Raw genomic sequence first — 15,955 nt, forward strand, 5'->3', positions numbered from 1 at the left:
AGAACCCCAGGGCAGCTCCTCTGAGGGCTCTGAAGGCAGGAACTGGGATCTCAGAGGACAAGCGTGTGTGTGTGTGTGTGTGTGTGTGTGTGTGTGTGTGTGTGTGTGTTCACTTGTGTTGTGAGTGCGTGCAGAGACACAACTCCTACAGCTCCTTCCTCTCCTAATTCCTCCCCTCTTCAAAAATTCTTTACATGTCAATAGCCCATTCGGTGGCATTTTTTCCAACGTGTAGCTTGTCTTCCCCCACAATAGCTCTGGTTGCAAAGTGCTTGGGGTGACAGTGTCACTCTCTTGTGACCCTAGGCCAGTCTTTTCCCTTCCTTGGTCTTCCAGATCGTCACGGGAAGGCAATCAGTGGGTCCTCATTTCCCAGAAACACTGTGGATCCGGGAGAGGGAGCTCCGGGGAGACAGGCAGGAGGCCGGCCGGGGCGGGCCGGGGCGGGCCGGGGCGGGCCGGGGCGGGCCGGTTCGGTCTGGGGCGGGGCCCGGATGACTCCGCCCCGGGCCAGGAAGTGACTGGGGGAAAAAAACACAACAGTTCGAGATGCCGAGAAGAGTAGTTCCCGTTGGGTGAGAAATCGGGGAAAGCCCGCCCAGATTTGGGCCCCCAGCCCTTCACCCCCGGCCCGGGGCGCGGGCGCAGCTGGGCCCCGGCGTGCTCCGAGAGGTGCGGGCGGGACTGGGGTCGCGGCGGGCGGCCGGGGGGCGCGGGCGGGACCCCCTGTCGGGGGACGGCGGGAGGCCGGGGCCGCAGTGCGGAGCGCGGCGGGGCGGGGCGGCTGGGGGAGGGGCGCGCGGCGCCTTCTTGGGGACCCCGGAGGGAGGGGGCGAGGAGCGGTTAGACCCTTGGAAATGGCAGACGAGGGACCCCGGAGGACAGCCAGATATAAATCCCTGGTGAGGATTCTCTTTAAGTGACCGTCTTGGAACCCGAGATTGCACAGTCCCCCGAGGAGAGGGACTTTTTCGTTGCTTATCCACCCCTCTGGCCTCCGGGCCGAGCTGGAGTCCTCGCACCCTTCCTGCTCGGGACTGTGGCCCCGCGTCCACCCAGGTAGATAGCCTTGTTTTTCCCACTCCCTCTCCCGAGAGAAGGCCTTTCTTTGTCCGGAGAATCCTCTGCCTTTCCTACCCCCAGACAGCCTGGGATGCAGGGTATCTTCACCAGATCGGTAACTTGGTACGACCTGTTGATCGCTGGTGTAGGCCCGGAGACCAAGATGTGATTTGCAACGTTGAGGCCCTGAGCTGCCTCCCCTGCTTCCAGGTTTGGTCGGCCAAGCAGCCATGCCTACCTATGGGGCCAGCTGCCCGTCCCCTGACCGCTTTGCGGTGTCAGCCCAAGCCGAGGACAAGGTGCAGGAGCAGCGGACCCGCGTGGAGCGCATCTTCAGCGTGGGGATGAGTGTCCTCCCGAAGGATTGTCCTGAGACCCCTCACATCTGGCTGCAGCTGGAGGGTCCCAAGGAGAACGCCAGCCGGGCCAAGGTGAAAGCCCCTCCCCAGATCCTTTTGGAAATAGCTGTGACTCCCTCCTGGAGGGAGGCTGGGAGAAGAGGGGGTAGGGAGGACCTCCACTCCTTGGTTGGCACAGTGGCAACTTCAGAGGTGCTGAGCTTTAACTCTGTATTTCTAGTTTTAGTTTCGTTTCTGGTGAATGAGCCAGGTTACTCACCTTCTGCCAGGACTTGGAGACAGGTGATTCAGTTCAACTCAATTTGTGCTCTTTGCAAGAGTATAGAAAATCCGGTTGGGCAAGCAGGCCCCTTCGGGGAATTCTCTGTGGGGAGGGGGAGGTTGGGCCACTTTACTTCCTTTGGAGTCAGACTGGGGTTCCTGTATAGCTCTGCCACCTACCAGCCTTGATCTATAAAATGTAAATAATAGACTCCATCACATCAGGTGTGTTATGAACGAGATAAGCATGTAAAGTATGAGCTCAGTAAAAGTTGACCATCATAATGATGGATATATGCAATACCTATACAAGGGGGGTCTTGAATATGGGGGGGGGAGCTAGGGATTCTACCCCCTCCACCCCCATGCAGCTGAAAATCTGTGTATAACCTTTGATTCCCCAGAACTTAACTATAGTGTCCCATGGTATACCAGGGGGATTGGTTTCAGGACCCACTTAAATTTTGGTGTCTAAGAATGCTCAAATCTGGGCCTCCCCGGTGGCGCAGCGGTTGAGCGCTGGGTTGCGAAGCTGCCTGCAGCCTCTGCAGCGCTGGTTCGATCCCCGGCTGCTCCCCGGCCACCAGAGGAGGGTCCCACATGGTGCGCAGACCTCTCCTGCCGCCCGCTGCTCCCCTCAGCAGTGTGCTGCGGTCCTTCTGCCTGCTCTGCTCCCCGCTCTGGTTCTGGTGAATTCTCTCACCCTCCCGCGCTTCTGACTGTACCCAGTGCTTGTATAAACAAAAACAAACAAACAAATAAATAAAAAACATGCCTCTATTAAAAAAAAAAAAAAAGAATGCTCAAAGCCCATTTTAGTTGTCCTCCATATTCAGCCAACCGGCACCCAACATCATGGTTGATGGAATCCATGAGTACAGATCCACTGACAGAAAAAAACCCGTGTGCAAGTGAAACTGTGCGGTTCAAACCCATGTTGCCCAAGGCTTAACTGTATCTTTAGACTCCACCTGATAACCAGTTAATTGTTACAGCGCCTTAAATTGAGTCAAGTTCTAAATGGAAATACTAGCTGTAGGCTGTCAGAAGTGGGAAAGAAGTGAATTTCTTTTTTTTAAATTTATTTATGCATGCAAAAACTGGGGTACAGACCAAAGGTGTGGGGGTGGTGGTGAGAGGATTCACCAGAGACAGAGCGGGGAGCAGAACAGGCAGATCTACTGAAATACACTGCTGAGGGGAGCAATGGGCGAGTCAGGAGAAGTCTGCTGCACCATGTGGGTAGCTCCCTGGCCGGGAATTGAACTCATGCTGCAGAGGCTGCGGGAAAATTCATAGGTTGTGTCTTAACTCCTTGTGCCACCAGGAGGCCCAGAAGTGAATTTCTTAATCCCCACCTTTGTTAGGATCTTGGGGTGGGGAAGTAGGAGGAGAAGAAATCCTTTTTTCTGCCCATGCATCCTGGCTTTCAGGGGAGAGCAATGAGCCTGAAGGGGGGTTACTGGGCCACTGATGATTCTAGTAGTCTCCTTTTTTCTTTCCTTTCCTCCCCAATCACCTCTAGGAGTACCTGAAGGGTCTCTGCAGCCCGGAGCTACAGCACGAAATCCATTATCCACCCGAACTGCACTGCATCTTCCTGGGAGCCCGGGGCTTCTTCCTTGATTGCCTGACCTGGAGTACAACGGCCCATTTGGTGCCGGGGGCCCCTGGTTCGCTGATGGTCAGCGGCCTGACTGAGGCCTTCGTCATGGCTCAGAGCCGAGTGGAGGGGCTGGTGGAGCGGCTGAGCTGGGACTTTTGGCCAGGGCCGACCCCTGGCGCCTCTCAGTGTGCTGGAGTGCTGAGAGACTTCTCGGCCCTGCTGCAGCTCCGGGGCGATGCCCACAGGGAGGCCTTGCTGCAGTTGCCTCTGGCCATCCAGGAGGAACTGCTGAGCCTAGTGCAGGAGGCATCCAAGGGCCAGGGACCCCAAGCAGTTCCCTCCAGGGAGCAGGGGAACCCAGGTCTTCTGGATCCTCAGCACTGGGGAGTCGGAGCTTCCCTGAGTGAAGGCAGGGAGTCCCTGGACACTGGACCTGCAAGGCAGCGAGAGTCACAAAGAGAAATACATAGTGGGGAGAAGGAGGGAGGGAAGCAGGATGATCCTTTGAAGTGGAAGGAGCTGTTTGGGAAAGAGACTTGGGAGCAAGAGTTGACCTTTAGGTCACAGCCAGGGGGAGAAGAGGCAGGGCCCCTGAAAGGGAAGACCCTGAGGAAGGAGGGAGTGGTTGAGGAAAAAGGACGGTTGTGTGTCCAGGGTGAGCCTCCTGGTGCCCACAGTCCCTGTCAGAGGGCATCTCAGCTTCGGGGAGCCTCCCTCCTCCAGCGGCTCCACAATGGGGAAACCTCACCTCCAAGAGTACCTAGTCCCCCACCTGCTCCTGAACCTCCATGGCACTGTGGAGACCGGGGAGACAGAGGAGATAAACAACAACAGGTTGGGGCTCGAGGTCGTGGCTCTCCATGGAAACCACGAAACACCCGTGGGGGCAACTTGGTGACTGGCACTCAGCGTTTCCAGAAGGCCCTAGAGGACCCTTTCACCCTGTGCCTCGCCAACGTGCCAGGCCAGCCAGACCTCCGCCATATTGTCATTGATGGCAGCAACGTGGCCATGGTGTGAGTACCTGGTGGGACTTAGGGTCCTGGGGAGGGAGATGAGGCGGCGCTGTAGGACATGTGCTGAGGGGTAGGTATGCCAGCCAGGCTGCTAACCTTCTCCTCAGGAGCCCCCTGTGCTGATCCCTCCCCTCGGCAGGCACGGCCTCCAGCACTACTTCTCCAGCCGGGGCATCGCCATCGCTGTGCAGTACTTTTGGGACCGGGGCCACCGCGACATAACTGTTTTTGTGCCTCAGTGGCGTTTTAGTAGTAAGGATGCCAAGATCAGAGGTGAGTCAGGTGTAGCCTTGGGGGCCCTGGGATAGGCCCTACTTTTACTTCACGATAACACTGCTGTGCTCCTCTCTCTAGAGAGTCACTTTCTGCATAAGCTGTACTCCCTCAGCTTGCTGTCCCTCACTCCCTCCCGAGTCATGGATGGCAAGAGGATCTCCTCCTATGATGACAGGTACTTGCTTCTCTCCTGGCCCCAGGCTTGATATTTAAGGAACTCCTGAACTTTTGTGCTCTTTCTGAGCCTGGGCAGTGGAAGAAGGGCCAGGCTTCCCTTTGTGTGCCCTGATGGCACAGGGAAACCTCCCCTGCGGGCGAGAGGACACGGATGGTGGACACCTGTGTGTGCTCGTTCCCGTTCGTCATTCATTTTTCACTCATAAAATTAAATGATGCCTCTTGTTTATGTAATGCCTTTCTGTCTGGAAAATACTGGTTTAGTGAAAAGATGGGAATGCTTCTGACATGGATAGCTGACATGCCTTCTTACAACCTAAATTTCCAAACATGTAGCAAAATTCCTCTGTGTATTCTAGAAACACCAGAGTACATGTTCAAAATAAGTCAGATGAGGATACATAAACCTTGTGTAAGAAGACTGTACAAGCCATGGCATAATGGAAAGATTCCTGGGCTTGCTTAGAATTTGCTCTGCCTTTGAGCCCGGGTTGTATCACTCATTCACTCTTTTATTGTGGGCCAATCTCTCCCAGAATTAACTTTTTTTTTAAAGATTATTTATGCATACAAGAACTGGGGTACAAGCCAGAGGTGTGGGGGATGGTGAGAGGATTCACCAAAGACAGAGTGGGGAACGAACCGGCAGATTGACTGAAGTACACTGCTGAGGGGAGCAGCGGGGAGACAGGAGAGGTCTGCTGCCCCATGTAGGTAGCTCCTTGGCTGGGGATTGAACTTGTGCAGCAGTGGCTGCGGACAGCTTCATAGGTTGCATCTCACCCCCTGTGCCACCAGGGAGGCCCGGAATTAACTTTTTCTTGTCCTAAGATCCTCTTCCATTCAGCATGCTCCTTGTAAATATCAAAAGAAGGTGAGATAAGTGCTTACCTCACTCAAGGTGCTAGGCTAGTGATGTTTCTTAATTTTGCAGGGACCCAATCGAGTGTGGCAGAGGCTCTTATCTCTGCTGTGCACTAATAGGGACAGCGGCTAAGAGTGGATGACGCTTTTGGCAAAGGCTACTCTGTGGTAAAGGAAAAATGAGAACTTAAAGCTGCCAGATGCTTTAAATGAACACAGGGCACATTCCTTCAGTATAACAGACAGTGTAGGAAATGAGCAGATTTTAAAAGCTAATTAACCAATTAAAAAACTTGGCAAATACAAGTTCTTTATTTTCGAGGATTTTCAGTTTTAAATAAAAGACTCATTTCCTAACCATAGTGATTATATTTTTTGTCTTTTTTTTTTAAGATTTATTTTCTTTCTTTATGCATACAAGAACTGGGGTGTAGGCCAGAGGTGCAGGGAGTGAGAGGATTCACCAGAGACAGAGTGGGGAGCAGAACAGGCAGATCCACTGAAATACACTGCTGAGGGGAGCAGTGGGCAAGACAGAAGAAGTCTTCTGTGCCATGTGGGTCAGCTCCTTGGCCGGGGATCGAACTCAGGCCATGGTGGGAGGCAATAGCTTGATGGTGCTGAGATTTTACCCCTGCGCCACCAGGGAGGCCCTATTTTGTCTTTGTATTTATTTTTTTGTTTTTAATTTTTTTAAGATTTATTTATACAAGCACTGGGTACAGTCAGAAGTGCGGGAGGGTGAGAGAATTCACCAGAGCCAGAGTGGGGAACAGAACAGGCAGAACGACAAAATACACTGCTGAGGGGAGCAGTGGGCGGCAGGAGAGGTCTGCGCGCCATGTGGGACCCTTGCTGGTGGCCGGGGATCAAATCGGTGCTGCAGAGGCTGCACAAGGTGAATTTGGAATTTTGCCTAGTTGCAGTGAAGCAGCACAGCGACACCAGCACAGACCTACTGATTACAGTGTGACATGAGGCATGTGACATGTGCTCAACCTGAAAATGCCTTTTTGGTATATCATGTGATACCACATTTATTTCCCCAGACAGAAACCCCAAACCAGACATCCATCCTACCTCAGCCAGATTAGCTGTCCCCTCTCAACTGCCCTGTGTTTCAGGTGCTGGTTATCCACTTAGTCCTTGGTACTTGCCTTGCTCATGAGGCAGGAATGCTGGGAATCAGGGAAGATCTGATTGTTGACTTCAAAGAGCCAAATCAAACAATAAGTCAAACACTTAGGTGCTCAGAGGAAGGGAACCCCTCTGGCTGGGGTTTTGTGGGTTTTGTGGGTTAGACTGAATTTTTTGTTGATTGAGAAGGACATGAGCGTAGCTGAATCTCTTGGCTTCTAAATGTGTTCAAAAAGATCCCCACCTACCACATCATCAGTCCTCTCCTAGTCCTGTGAATTACTAAAAGTGGGACCCAGGCACCTCTTTTTAAAGTTCCCCTGCTGATTCTGTTAGTGAGGTTTGACAAGTGCCTTCTAGATGGAGGAAGTAGTCTGAGAAGCAGGGAAGGCAGACAGCACAGGGCATGTTTGGAGAATAGAGTATAATCTGATCAGTGATTTTGGCGGGAGTTGAGAGTACATCAGGGAATACCAGGAGAGAGAGGATCATTCTGCAAGATGAGCTGCATTCTGGAAAACCTTAGCTGCCAGCCCTGGGCATGTGGATTTTATTTGGTAGATAAAGGGCAAGTTTGTGTTCTCTTGGAGGAGAGTAAGAGAAATTGGAGGGCAGTAGGTAGCTGGGGGCAGGGGACCCTCTTATTTGGAGACAGTTCAGTATCATTTGGGACACTGGAAGAACTGAGTTGGGAATTGGAATGGTGGGAAAGAAAAGGGGCAGAGAGGAAACCTTTTCAGAGGAAGAACATAATGGATATATGGCTGACTGGTGAAGCAGGGTGGAAGAAGATAGACCAGATCTCACTGTCTCTTAGTAATGAGATGCAGTGTCCAGTGGACTGTGGGAGTGGAAGGATGCTGTTGGGAGACCATGTTGGAATTGTCTTTGTTTCCTCTTTAACCTATGATACCTGCATCCAATCACCTTGGGCTGGGTCAAGGTGAGGTTGGGGGCCAGATCTCCATCACCAAAAGTGTGTCATAAGAGTTGATAATGTTCTTTGGGATTGGGGCCTTGGGGAGTTCCAGAATGGTTGCCATGGTTTTCGATACAGGTTTATGGTGAAGCTGGCTGAAGAGACTGATGGGATCATTGTCTCCAACGACCAGTTCCGTGATCTGGCAGAAGAGTCTGAAAAGTGGATGGCAATCATCAGAGAGCGGTGAGGGAGTCCTCCCCTGAGCATAGGGCAGACCTTTCTCTAAACCAGCTCTGCTCTGCGCCGGTGAGGCATGGGAAGGGGCTTGATGTTGCCTGGAAGGATGGTAGCCTGAAGATGCCAGTGGTGTTGGTCTAGGTGACCTGGGAGGAAGGTAAGGGCCCCTCTGTGACCACACATTCTCTGCCCATCTAGCCTGCTGCCTTTCACCTTCGCGGGAAACCTCTTCATGGTCCCCGATGACCCGTTAGGGCGCAATGGCCCCACGCTGGATGAATTTCTGAAGAAACCAGCCAGGTAATGCCTCATACTCTCCGTGGCCATCTCTGCAGGGGCCTTGCAGGCCCGGAGACTTGTGGAATTGTGACCTTAATTGTGACCTTAATGCGGGCCAGCTTAATTCTGAATTAATTAAAATTGCCTTGGACCTGCCCTCCTTTTAACTGCTTCTCAGAGAATCCTGACACAGAACCTCCGGGCTGGCAGGGAAGCCCCTTGCTTCCTGTTTTATACATCAGTGTGTTGATGGAGTTAGTTGGAAGGTGGTTGCTTTTACTTAGCGCCAGCCATGTTCAGCACGCCCCCTGCTGGACCGTTGGTTAATGTCTTAGACTAGGACCAGATCTTTTAGTGGTGAGCCCTTTCCCTTCAGAAGTGGGTTGATACTGCCACCCAGTGGTCATCTCGGGGAACTTCAGGAGTGCTCCCCCAGAGCAGGAGCCGCTTGCCTTTAACAAAGTGAAGAGCTGGAGGCCCACTGAGCTCTGATTTCTCTCCATGGTGCTTCTCAACTCTTCTCGTGTTCTCTGCTTCATCCCAGGGCACCGGGGCCTTCTAAGGCTCAACCTCCTTCCATGGGCTTCGCACACCACGGAAATCAGCAGCAGGGGCAAGAGGCAGTGGAAAAAGACAGTGGCGGCATTCGGAAGACGCGGGAGACGGAGCGGCTGCGGCGCCAGCTGCTGGAGGTGTTTCGTGGCCAGGACCACAAGGTTGACTTCATCCTGCAGCGGGAGCCGTACTGTCGGGACATCAACCAGCTCTCCGAGGCCCTGCTCAGTCTCAATTTTTGAGCCTCGTGTGCCTGAGCAGCTGCCGTCTGTCAGCTGCCATCTTGCCCGGCTCAGCGCCTTCTGTGACAGTCCCTGTGTGGCTCAGACCCTGACCCGAACTTACTCTGAGTTGGTGCTGTAGGTCACGGAAGCTCTGCCCTCCCAGTTAACTGCCCTGCCTACTCCTAGGTCTGGGGCAGCCATCCTGAACTTCCCCAGGCTGGGCAAGAGCACTGGTGTAGGGGGCTGGGGGCACTTTAGGGACAGGCCCATAAAGGGACCTGATCTTATTTTGAATCAGGACCTCAAGCAGCTCTCAAGAGGCTCTGCTCAGTCTTAACTCTCATTCTTGCCTAAGCACAGGGTTGCTGGAGGAGCGGGAGCCACTGGATAGGGTCGGTCCTGGAGATCGGGACAGCAGCTCCTCCACGCTGAGCTGGGTGGAGGCTAGGGTGGGCAGGGGTGTGAAGAACAGCTGGCAAGGAAGCTAAGCCTTCCCTCTCTTTGCTAGCCATTCTGGATGGCCAGAGGGCACGTCCCAGGCTTGGCCAGGCTCCCAAGGAATGCTAGGGCCTAGAGAAGCTAGTGTTTTGGGGCCTGGGTCACAGTGGGGCAGCAGGGAGCCAGGTGGAGAAGGCTGGGGGAGACTTGGCTTCTGGTTTCGGCTGTGCCTGGCTGTGGCCTTGATTGAGCTGCTTGGCCTTTCTTTCTGCCTCTAAGTCAGGGGTAGAAATACCTGTTGGGATGAGAAATGAGAACATAGGGGGAGGCTGCTTGGAGGAAAGGTAATTGGACCAAGTCGCCGGTGTGTCTGTGGTGCACAGGCTTCTGAACCAAAACCTCACTTTCTGAGCTGAGGGGCCTCTGTCCCAGCGCCCATACCCTAGATTTTAACACTGCTTCCTCAGTATAATGTGCCCTGTCATGGCTGCAGCCCTTTCGGGCAACCCCCAGATCACATTTTCAAAGTTGTTAATTAGGGGTGACTGTTTGCATTACCAAAATACTCTCAGGGTTCCTACAAATGGCAGCTCTCCTGTTGAATTCACATGTGTTTACAGATAAACGAATGTGTCAGAAAGCCCCTGATTAGTTGCACTTGCTGAAGTGTTGAGCATTCCCCAAACTGATGAAGCCATGTTCTGCAACGATGATGTTAGTGTGCTCTGCCCATATCATTTTCTCTACAGAATCACATATGTTGCATAAAGTGAGGCCCATTTATGCTTTGTGTGTGTGTATGGGGATGGGAGGGGTTTATGGAGCTTGTGTCTAGATGAACCAATTATCTGGAAAATGAAAACCGAAGAATCAGAGTTGGAAGTTAGGTGATTGGCCACTAGACCAACTACTGTCACATCAGGACATTCTGCCTGGATTCCTTCGGTCACTCCTGTATCTGTGCAGTCCTCCTGTGCCAGGGAAGTTATCTCCAGCAGACATTTCTCACCCATGAACAGTATTAGTCAGTAGTCCCTCCTTTTGTTCAGCTCCCGAATTTGCTTTTCTATTATTTTTCAGGCCAGTCATTCCCTCAGGCGAGAGCTGTACAGAGGAAGAGTACAGAGCTAGTCAGCTTCCTGAGCAGTTGGAGACCAGTCAGGCGAGACCCTGGGATGTGCTGTGGGGCTCTGCAGCCAGACCCGGGACCATCCCTTCTAGCCTCTGACTTCTGTCCTCTGAGCAGCACAGGGAGTTCAATGCTGCCACTTCAGTTCCTCCCTCCAGCAACTAGCGTAAGTCCATGGATGACAATGGGGCCTGAGTCCCAGAATGCTCCCCTCTTCCTTGGTGTATACCACTAGACCATACTGATCTGCGGGCAGGTGATTTGGAGACAGGTTAGTCAGGGAGGTGACAGTGGCCGACAGATGACCCACAATCCTCTCAGAAGAAAAATTGGTTTAATGTGGCCTGAATTGGGGGCTAGTGGAACTACTTTTGGCCAAGTTATGGCAGATATCAGGGTGGATAAACAGGGAGAGGAGGAGGAGTACTTGAGACTTTTCTCGAGTAGGGTTGAGTCTGTAGTTTTTAATAAGTTCTTTGCTCCTTTTGTTTTTAAGGATGGTAGGTATGCAGTAGGCCAGGGCTATCATCTGCCCTTTTATGCTGGGGACCCTGGTTGATTGAAGTAGGTAGCCCCAATCAGATGAGAGCTAAGTGTGTCTCACAGATGGGGAAGTTGGCTTTGTCCTGCTGCAGCTTCAACTGGGACCAGTGTGTCACTGCTTCATTAACTCACTGCCATTCAGTGACAATCTGAAGGCCTAGACCAGGGTCTCATCTCTTCCTCTGCTGACATCCTAAAGGCACTGTGTGAGCAAGTATGCAGGGTGACCACAGAATCATTGGAAATGGGTCATTGCTTGTCTTCTGTTGTCTACCACGTGATAACTCTGCCCCAAATTTCTTACCAACTCTTGGCAATGGAGGGACCAAGAAGGGAGGTGTTGCTCATTGTAACTTCAATGCCTCCATAGGGAAAGAGTCATTGAGTGTGATTTTCCTTGAAATAAATTGTAGGAGGATCTAGGCCTTAGAGATGAGCCGAGGCTAGTGAGATCACTTGTTTTTATTGGCTAAACAGTAGACGATTCTCTACACAACATGAAGAAAAAAATGAGGCAGGGAAGGGACACACAGGAAACCCAAATACGGAAATTTTTTCACAAGGAGTTGAAATGGTTAAGGTCTTAACTTAATGAGATTGTGGACTGAGACAGTGGACAATCTCAGCTAAATAAGGTGGACCAAGAGGACAGGGAGAGGAATCCCAAGATGCCAGATGGTTTCAGGACTCAAGTACAGCAGTACCTGAGCCTCTTCACAGTCTAACGAGAAAGCTTCTCCTGAGGACTTGTGCTCTGTCCTGAGCCTTCCCACTTAGGCTACAACTTCCTTCAAGGCAGCCCCTAGTTCTGGGAAGGAATACTGGTAGCCAGCGGCCAGTGTCCGCCGTGGGATGACCTTCTGGCCTTCCAGCAGCATGATGGCGCGCTCTCTACCAAAAATAGCTTGCACCACAGTGCTGGGGAGAGGGATGAAGGCTGGGCGGCCCAGGGCAGTGCCCAAGGCCTGGGCGAACTCAGCATTTGTAGTGGTGGAGGCTGGAGCCACTCCATTCAGAACTCCCTGCACATGGTTTGCTTCAATGGCGTGGATCAAGATTCCTGCTAGGTCCCTGATGTGAATCCAGGGGAAGAACTGGCAGCCTGAGCCGATAGGGCCTCCCAGGCCCAGGCGGAAGGGCAATAGCATGTGACCAATGGCACCGCCCCCACGGCCCAACACAACCCCTAAAATAGACAAAAGGGATAACTGAGGGAGGCCCCTCAGCCTCCAGGTAGCCTGGCTGTTCTGTTCCTCCTGTTTCCCCTTCCTCACTCTGCAAGCTGATTTATGATTCAGCCTGCAGCAGAGCGAGGGTGTGGGGCGTTGGGACTTCCATCCTCCCATCTGCAGGCTGGCCAGAAATGGAGGCACTTTACCACTCTGGAAGCTCAGCCCTTCTGACACCCCCACGGCCCCAAGCTGATTGAAGGAGGTGGATCCTGTCTGATACCCAACCCCGGGTTCTCACCAGAGCGCACCACCACCTGGCGTGTAGAGTCTCCAGGAAGCCTGGCTGCAGCTTCCCATTTGGTTATGAGGTTGGAGAAAAAGTCAAAATCCCCTCCAGGGCTGTCCTCATCATACTCCGCAGTCAGGCTGGGCTGGTAGTAAGCTGCAGGGGAATAGCGTCCATTGCTCTGGCCCTGGATAGCTTGGTTGTGCCTGACTTTTCTCAGTCACAGGCTCCCTTGGTCTCACCCATCTTAGCCCTTGGGATCTCCCCATGGGAAGACAAGTCATGAATATTTTCTCCTGGAGCCTCCCCATAAGCTGATCTCTCCAGTCCTGGAGGAACAACTCTTTGGTGCAGGACTAAGCTGAGCCTCTGTTGCAGAGCAGTGGTTAAGAACAAAGACTTGTTCTTAACCCCTGGCTGCCAGGCTGCCTGAATTTTAATCTCAGCTGCAGCACTTATTTGTGGCAAGTTACATAACCTCTCTGTGCAGAACTTTTGCATCTTTAAAATGCGGATAATAATAGCACCTACCTCAGAGAGTGTTTGTGAGGATTAAAGCCGAAATAGGTGCAAGGCACTTAGAATAGGGATAGGTATACATGCTGTAATTGAAATTATTTGATCCCCGAGGTGAAATACAGAACCAGGAATTCTATTCCTAGAGAACTGTGCTGTGAAAAGCAAGGAGTTTGGGAGTAGGTGGAATTTTTCCTGGCACTGGGAGCAGTGTTACCCTCTCCCCCTTTTCTCCAAGGATCCCCATTGATCATGAAAGTACTTGGACTCAGGGGCTAGAAGGTTCCTGTGTCTGGTAAAGCCCCACACTCTTGGGCACCTACAGCTAGAAGAGCCTCCCCTCTGCTCCCCCTTCCCCTGACTAAATTTAGGAGCTTATGACTGCCGCATACCTACACCTGTGACTAAGACCCAGGCCTGGGGAGGTCGTGGGGCTTCCGAGATGGCTCTTGCCAGCATTTGGGTGGTCTCCAGGCGGCTGCTAAGAACCTCTTTCTGGAAGTTTTCATTCCACCTGCAGGAAAAACGGGAAATGAAATGAAAAGCTACTAAATACATGCAAATGTCACACCCTCTCTTTCCCTGGTCCAGTGAAACCCTGCCTTGTGGCTTAGAGAAATGGTTTATCCCTCCCGGCAAGGGATAAGGCATGTCTTCTGTGGGGCATCCAGAGTTACAACTGAGGACAAAGCCAAGCGGTTGCGGGGTTCAGGGCAGGTGGGTGTGAGGCGAGGCGCAGGGTGAGTGGCCCGGGACATGGGTTTGGTTTTCTATCCGGCAGTCCTGTCTCCACAGGTCAGGGGTCTCATCAGAGTGGTTCCTGTCCTCCCTCTGCTCTGATGACTGTGAGCTTGAGCGCCCGGGCTGACCTTCGCAGAGGGTTGAGAATGTTCTCTCCTGCCAGGTTGACCGCGGCATCGCAGGCGGGCAGCCCGGACGTGGCGAGCGCGTCCTGGGGAGAGAGCAGGATGCCCGGAGCCCGCGCCCGCCCCGCCCCGCCCCGCGCCCGCCCCGCCCGGGCCCGACCTACCCACGTGACCCGCCCGGGGCCCGGGCTCCGGGAGACCGAGGTCACTTCGTGGCCCCTGGCCCTCAGCAGCCGGGTGAGGGCTGTCCCGATGAAGCCCGTTCCTCCACCTGCGCGGAAAGCCAGAGGTGACCATCCTCGGGGGACGCCCGCGTCCCCGCCGCGGCCCCCTCGGCCATCCCACCCGTTTCCAGACTCCCCCGTCCTTCCCGCCCTCCCCGCGAGGCGCAGGTGACCCAGGTCGAGGGATCAGGGCAAGCCCTAATCTCCAGGCCTGGGTACTTGTGCCCCCCTCGGGGTGACCCCCAGTTTTGCATCTCCGTCTCATGTTCCCTACACCCGCCCCCCACTCCTTTAACCCTTCCCTCACCCACGAGCACCCGCATCGCGACCGGGACCTACTGCGCCTGCGCAGAATTAGAGCCAGGCCAGGGCTCCCCTTTAGTCGCGGACGACCTCTCTGCGCATGTGCCGTTCGGGGAGCGCGCTCCGTGGGGGCGGGCAGAGCAGGCGCGGGGCGGGGCGGGGCCTGCCCCGGACCCGGAAGGATTCAGAGAGACGGACGCCTATGTCATCGCCAGGCGCGAGAGTGGGGTGGATGCGGGGACAGACTGAGGGGAAGTCTGAGGAGGGAAGATTTTAGTTCAGAAAAAAAGCTCTTGATCTAAAATCCGAAGCTACTTCAACAGCCCAGTTCTGGATGTCCCTCAGTTTGGCGCATCAGTAAATCAAGACAACCCATCCTCTGGTACTATCATTTCTCTCTCCTCGGCCTATCATTTTATCGTTTCTTCGCCCCCGTGCTGGCTCCTTCCCGGTGCTGGCATTCTAAACCTCTCTGTCGTAAAATAAGTCACCCTGTGTGCCCGTGCAGGGCCTGGAGGGCCGTCAGGGGCTGCACGGGGCCACGCAAGAGGCTCCACAGAGAGACAATCCCGCCTCCCAGGCGCCATGATCGCAAAGCCAGCGCTGCCCGGCAGCCTTCACCCCATCTCCTTCAGGAGAGTCTAGTCCCTGCAGAGTGATTTGTGGAGAAGCATGGTATTCCGAGGATCACCTTAAACGCAGACTCTGTCTTCCTGGAATTGCCCACGCACAGCCGGAGATTGTGGTCAAACTTGGGGAAGTGTCCCCAGGCCTGGGGTTCCAGGACTCTCAGCTTCACCTCTTGCAGAGTGTGGGAGCCCGGCCGGACACATTTGTTCTTCCCCAGCCTGCCACCCGGCACATCTTCGCAGGTGGGATGACATTGAATTGGGGTGCCAGGGGTAGGGTCCCCACTGCCAGGGTCAGGTTGGCTTTCTCCTTGAGCTGTGAGGGAATGAGGGGCTGTCAGCTCTGGACAAGGGACGGGGGGTGGGGGGGGGTTGCAGTAGAGGAAGGTGGGAGGGACAGCACCAACGGTGCCACAGGACGGTCACATCCAGGACAGACTGTTGGGGTGCAGCCTGGAGGCAGGTTGGGGGTATGGGGACCCTCAGGAGAAGACTGAGATGACAGGAGGTAGAGAATGGAGGAACACGTCATCACCTTCAGTAACATGATGTCGTGCTGGACAGCTAATCTTTGACAAAGGAGCTACAGCCATACAACGACTAAAAGAAAACCTCTTTAACAAATGGTACTGGGAAATATGGATAGCCACATGGAAAAAATTAAACTAGATCTGTATTTAACTTTATACATCAACATTAATTTAATTCAAAATGCATTAAAGATCTGCATATAAGAAACAAAACCATAAATTACTTGAAAGAAAACATAGAATACTGGAAAGAAAACTCAGCACAGGACTTTAACTCAAAGATATCTTTGGAGATTGAATTCCGTGGCAAGGAAAACAAAAGTAAAAATCAACAAGTGGCACTA

The 15,955-nt window shown here is 53.3% G+C and overlaps 2 protein-coding genes across 4 annotated transcripts; one reads left to right on the forward strand and one right to left on the reverse strand.

Annotated features, from left to right (window-relative positions):
- Nucleotides 1–528: 528 nt before the first annotated feature.
- On the forward strand, nt 529–13,916 carry KHNYN (KH and NYN domain containing). 3 transcript variants are annotated; one of them, XM_037503153.2, is made up of 8 exons: nt 529–575; nt 1,273–1,493; nt 3,208–4,304; nt 4,444–4,577; nt 4,659–4,755; nt 7,816–7,923; nt 8,116–8,217; nt 8,741–13,916. In XM_037503153.2, exons 2-8 carry the CDS (start codon nt 1,293–1,295, stop codon nt 8,991–8,993), a joined length of 1,992 nt encoding a protein of 663 aa, XP_037359050.1. In that variant the 5' UTR covers nt 529–575; nt 1,273–1,292; the 3' UTR covers nt 8,994–13,916. The 3 variants fall into 3 exon arrangements, with proteins under 3 accessions (XP_037359050.1, XP_037359051.1, XP_037359052.1); XM_037503154.2 differs by having other exon boundaries at nt 534–672; XM_037503155.2 differs by lacking the exon at nt 529–575 and adding an exon at nt 939–1,059.
- Nucleotides 9,935–14,504, reverse strand: SDR39U1 (short chain dehydrogenase/reductase family 39U member 1). Its single transcript, XM_037503156.2, has 6 exons — nt 14,457–14,504; nt 14,090–14,196; nt 13,929–14,011; nt 13,452–13,573; nt 12,556–12,699; nt 9,935–12,271 (listed from the first exon to the last, which is right to left on the reverse strand). The coding sequence occupies exons 1-6, from the start codon at nt 14,470–14,472 to the stop codon at nt 11,859–11,861; spliced, it is 885 nt and encodes a 294-aa protein (XP_037359053.1). The 5' UTR covers nt 14,473–14,504; the 3' UTR covers nt 9,935–11,858.
- Between the last annotated feature and the right edge of the window lie 1,451 nt (nt 14,505–15,955).

This window comes from Talpa occidentalis, unplaced genomic scaffold (assembly GCF_014898055.3).
Source record: "Talpa occidentalis isolate TD23 unplaced genomic scaffold, MPIMG_talOcc4v2.1 talOcc4.11, whole genome shotgun sequence".
Classification (NCBI taxonomy): domain Eukaryota; kingdom Metazoa; phylum Chordata; class Mammalia; order Eulipotyphla; family Talpidae; genus Talpa; species Talpa occidentalis.

Coding starts and splice junctions, on each gene's coding strand:
- KHNYN (XM_037503153.2), top strand. CDS start 1,293: ATGCCTACCTATGGGGCCAGCTGCCCGTCCCCTGACCGCTTTGCGGTG. Junction 1,494..3,207: donor AGAACGCCAGCCGGGCCAAG/GTGAAAGCCCCT, acceptor AATCACCTCTAG/GAGTACCTGAAGGGTCTCTG. Junction 8,218..8,740: donor TTTCTGAAGAAACCAGCCAG/GTAATGCCTCAT, acceptor GCTTCATCCCAG/GGCACCGGGGCCTTCTAAGG.
- SDR39U1 (XM_037503156.2), bottom strand. Junction 14,012..14,089: donor GCCCCGGGCGGGTCACGTGG/GTAGGTCGGGCC, acceptor CTCTCTCCCCAG/GACGCGCTCGCCACGTCCGG. Junction 12,272..12,555: donor CCAGGTGGTGGTGCGCTCTG/GTGAGAACCCGG, acceptor TGTCTATTTTAG/GGGTTGTGTTGGGCCGTGGG.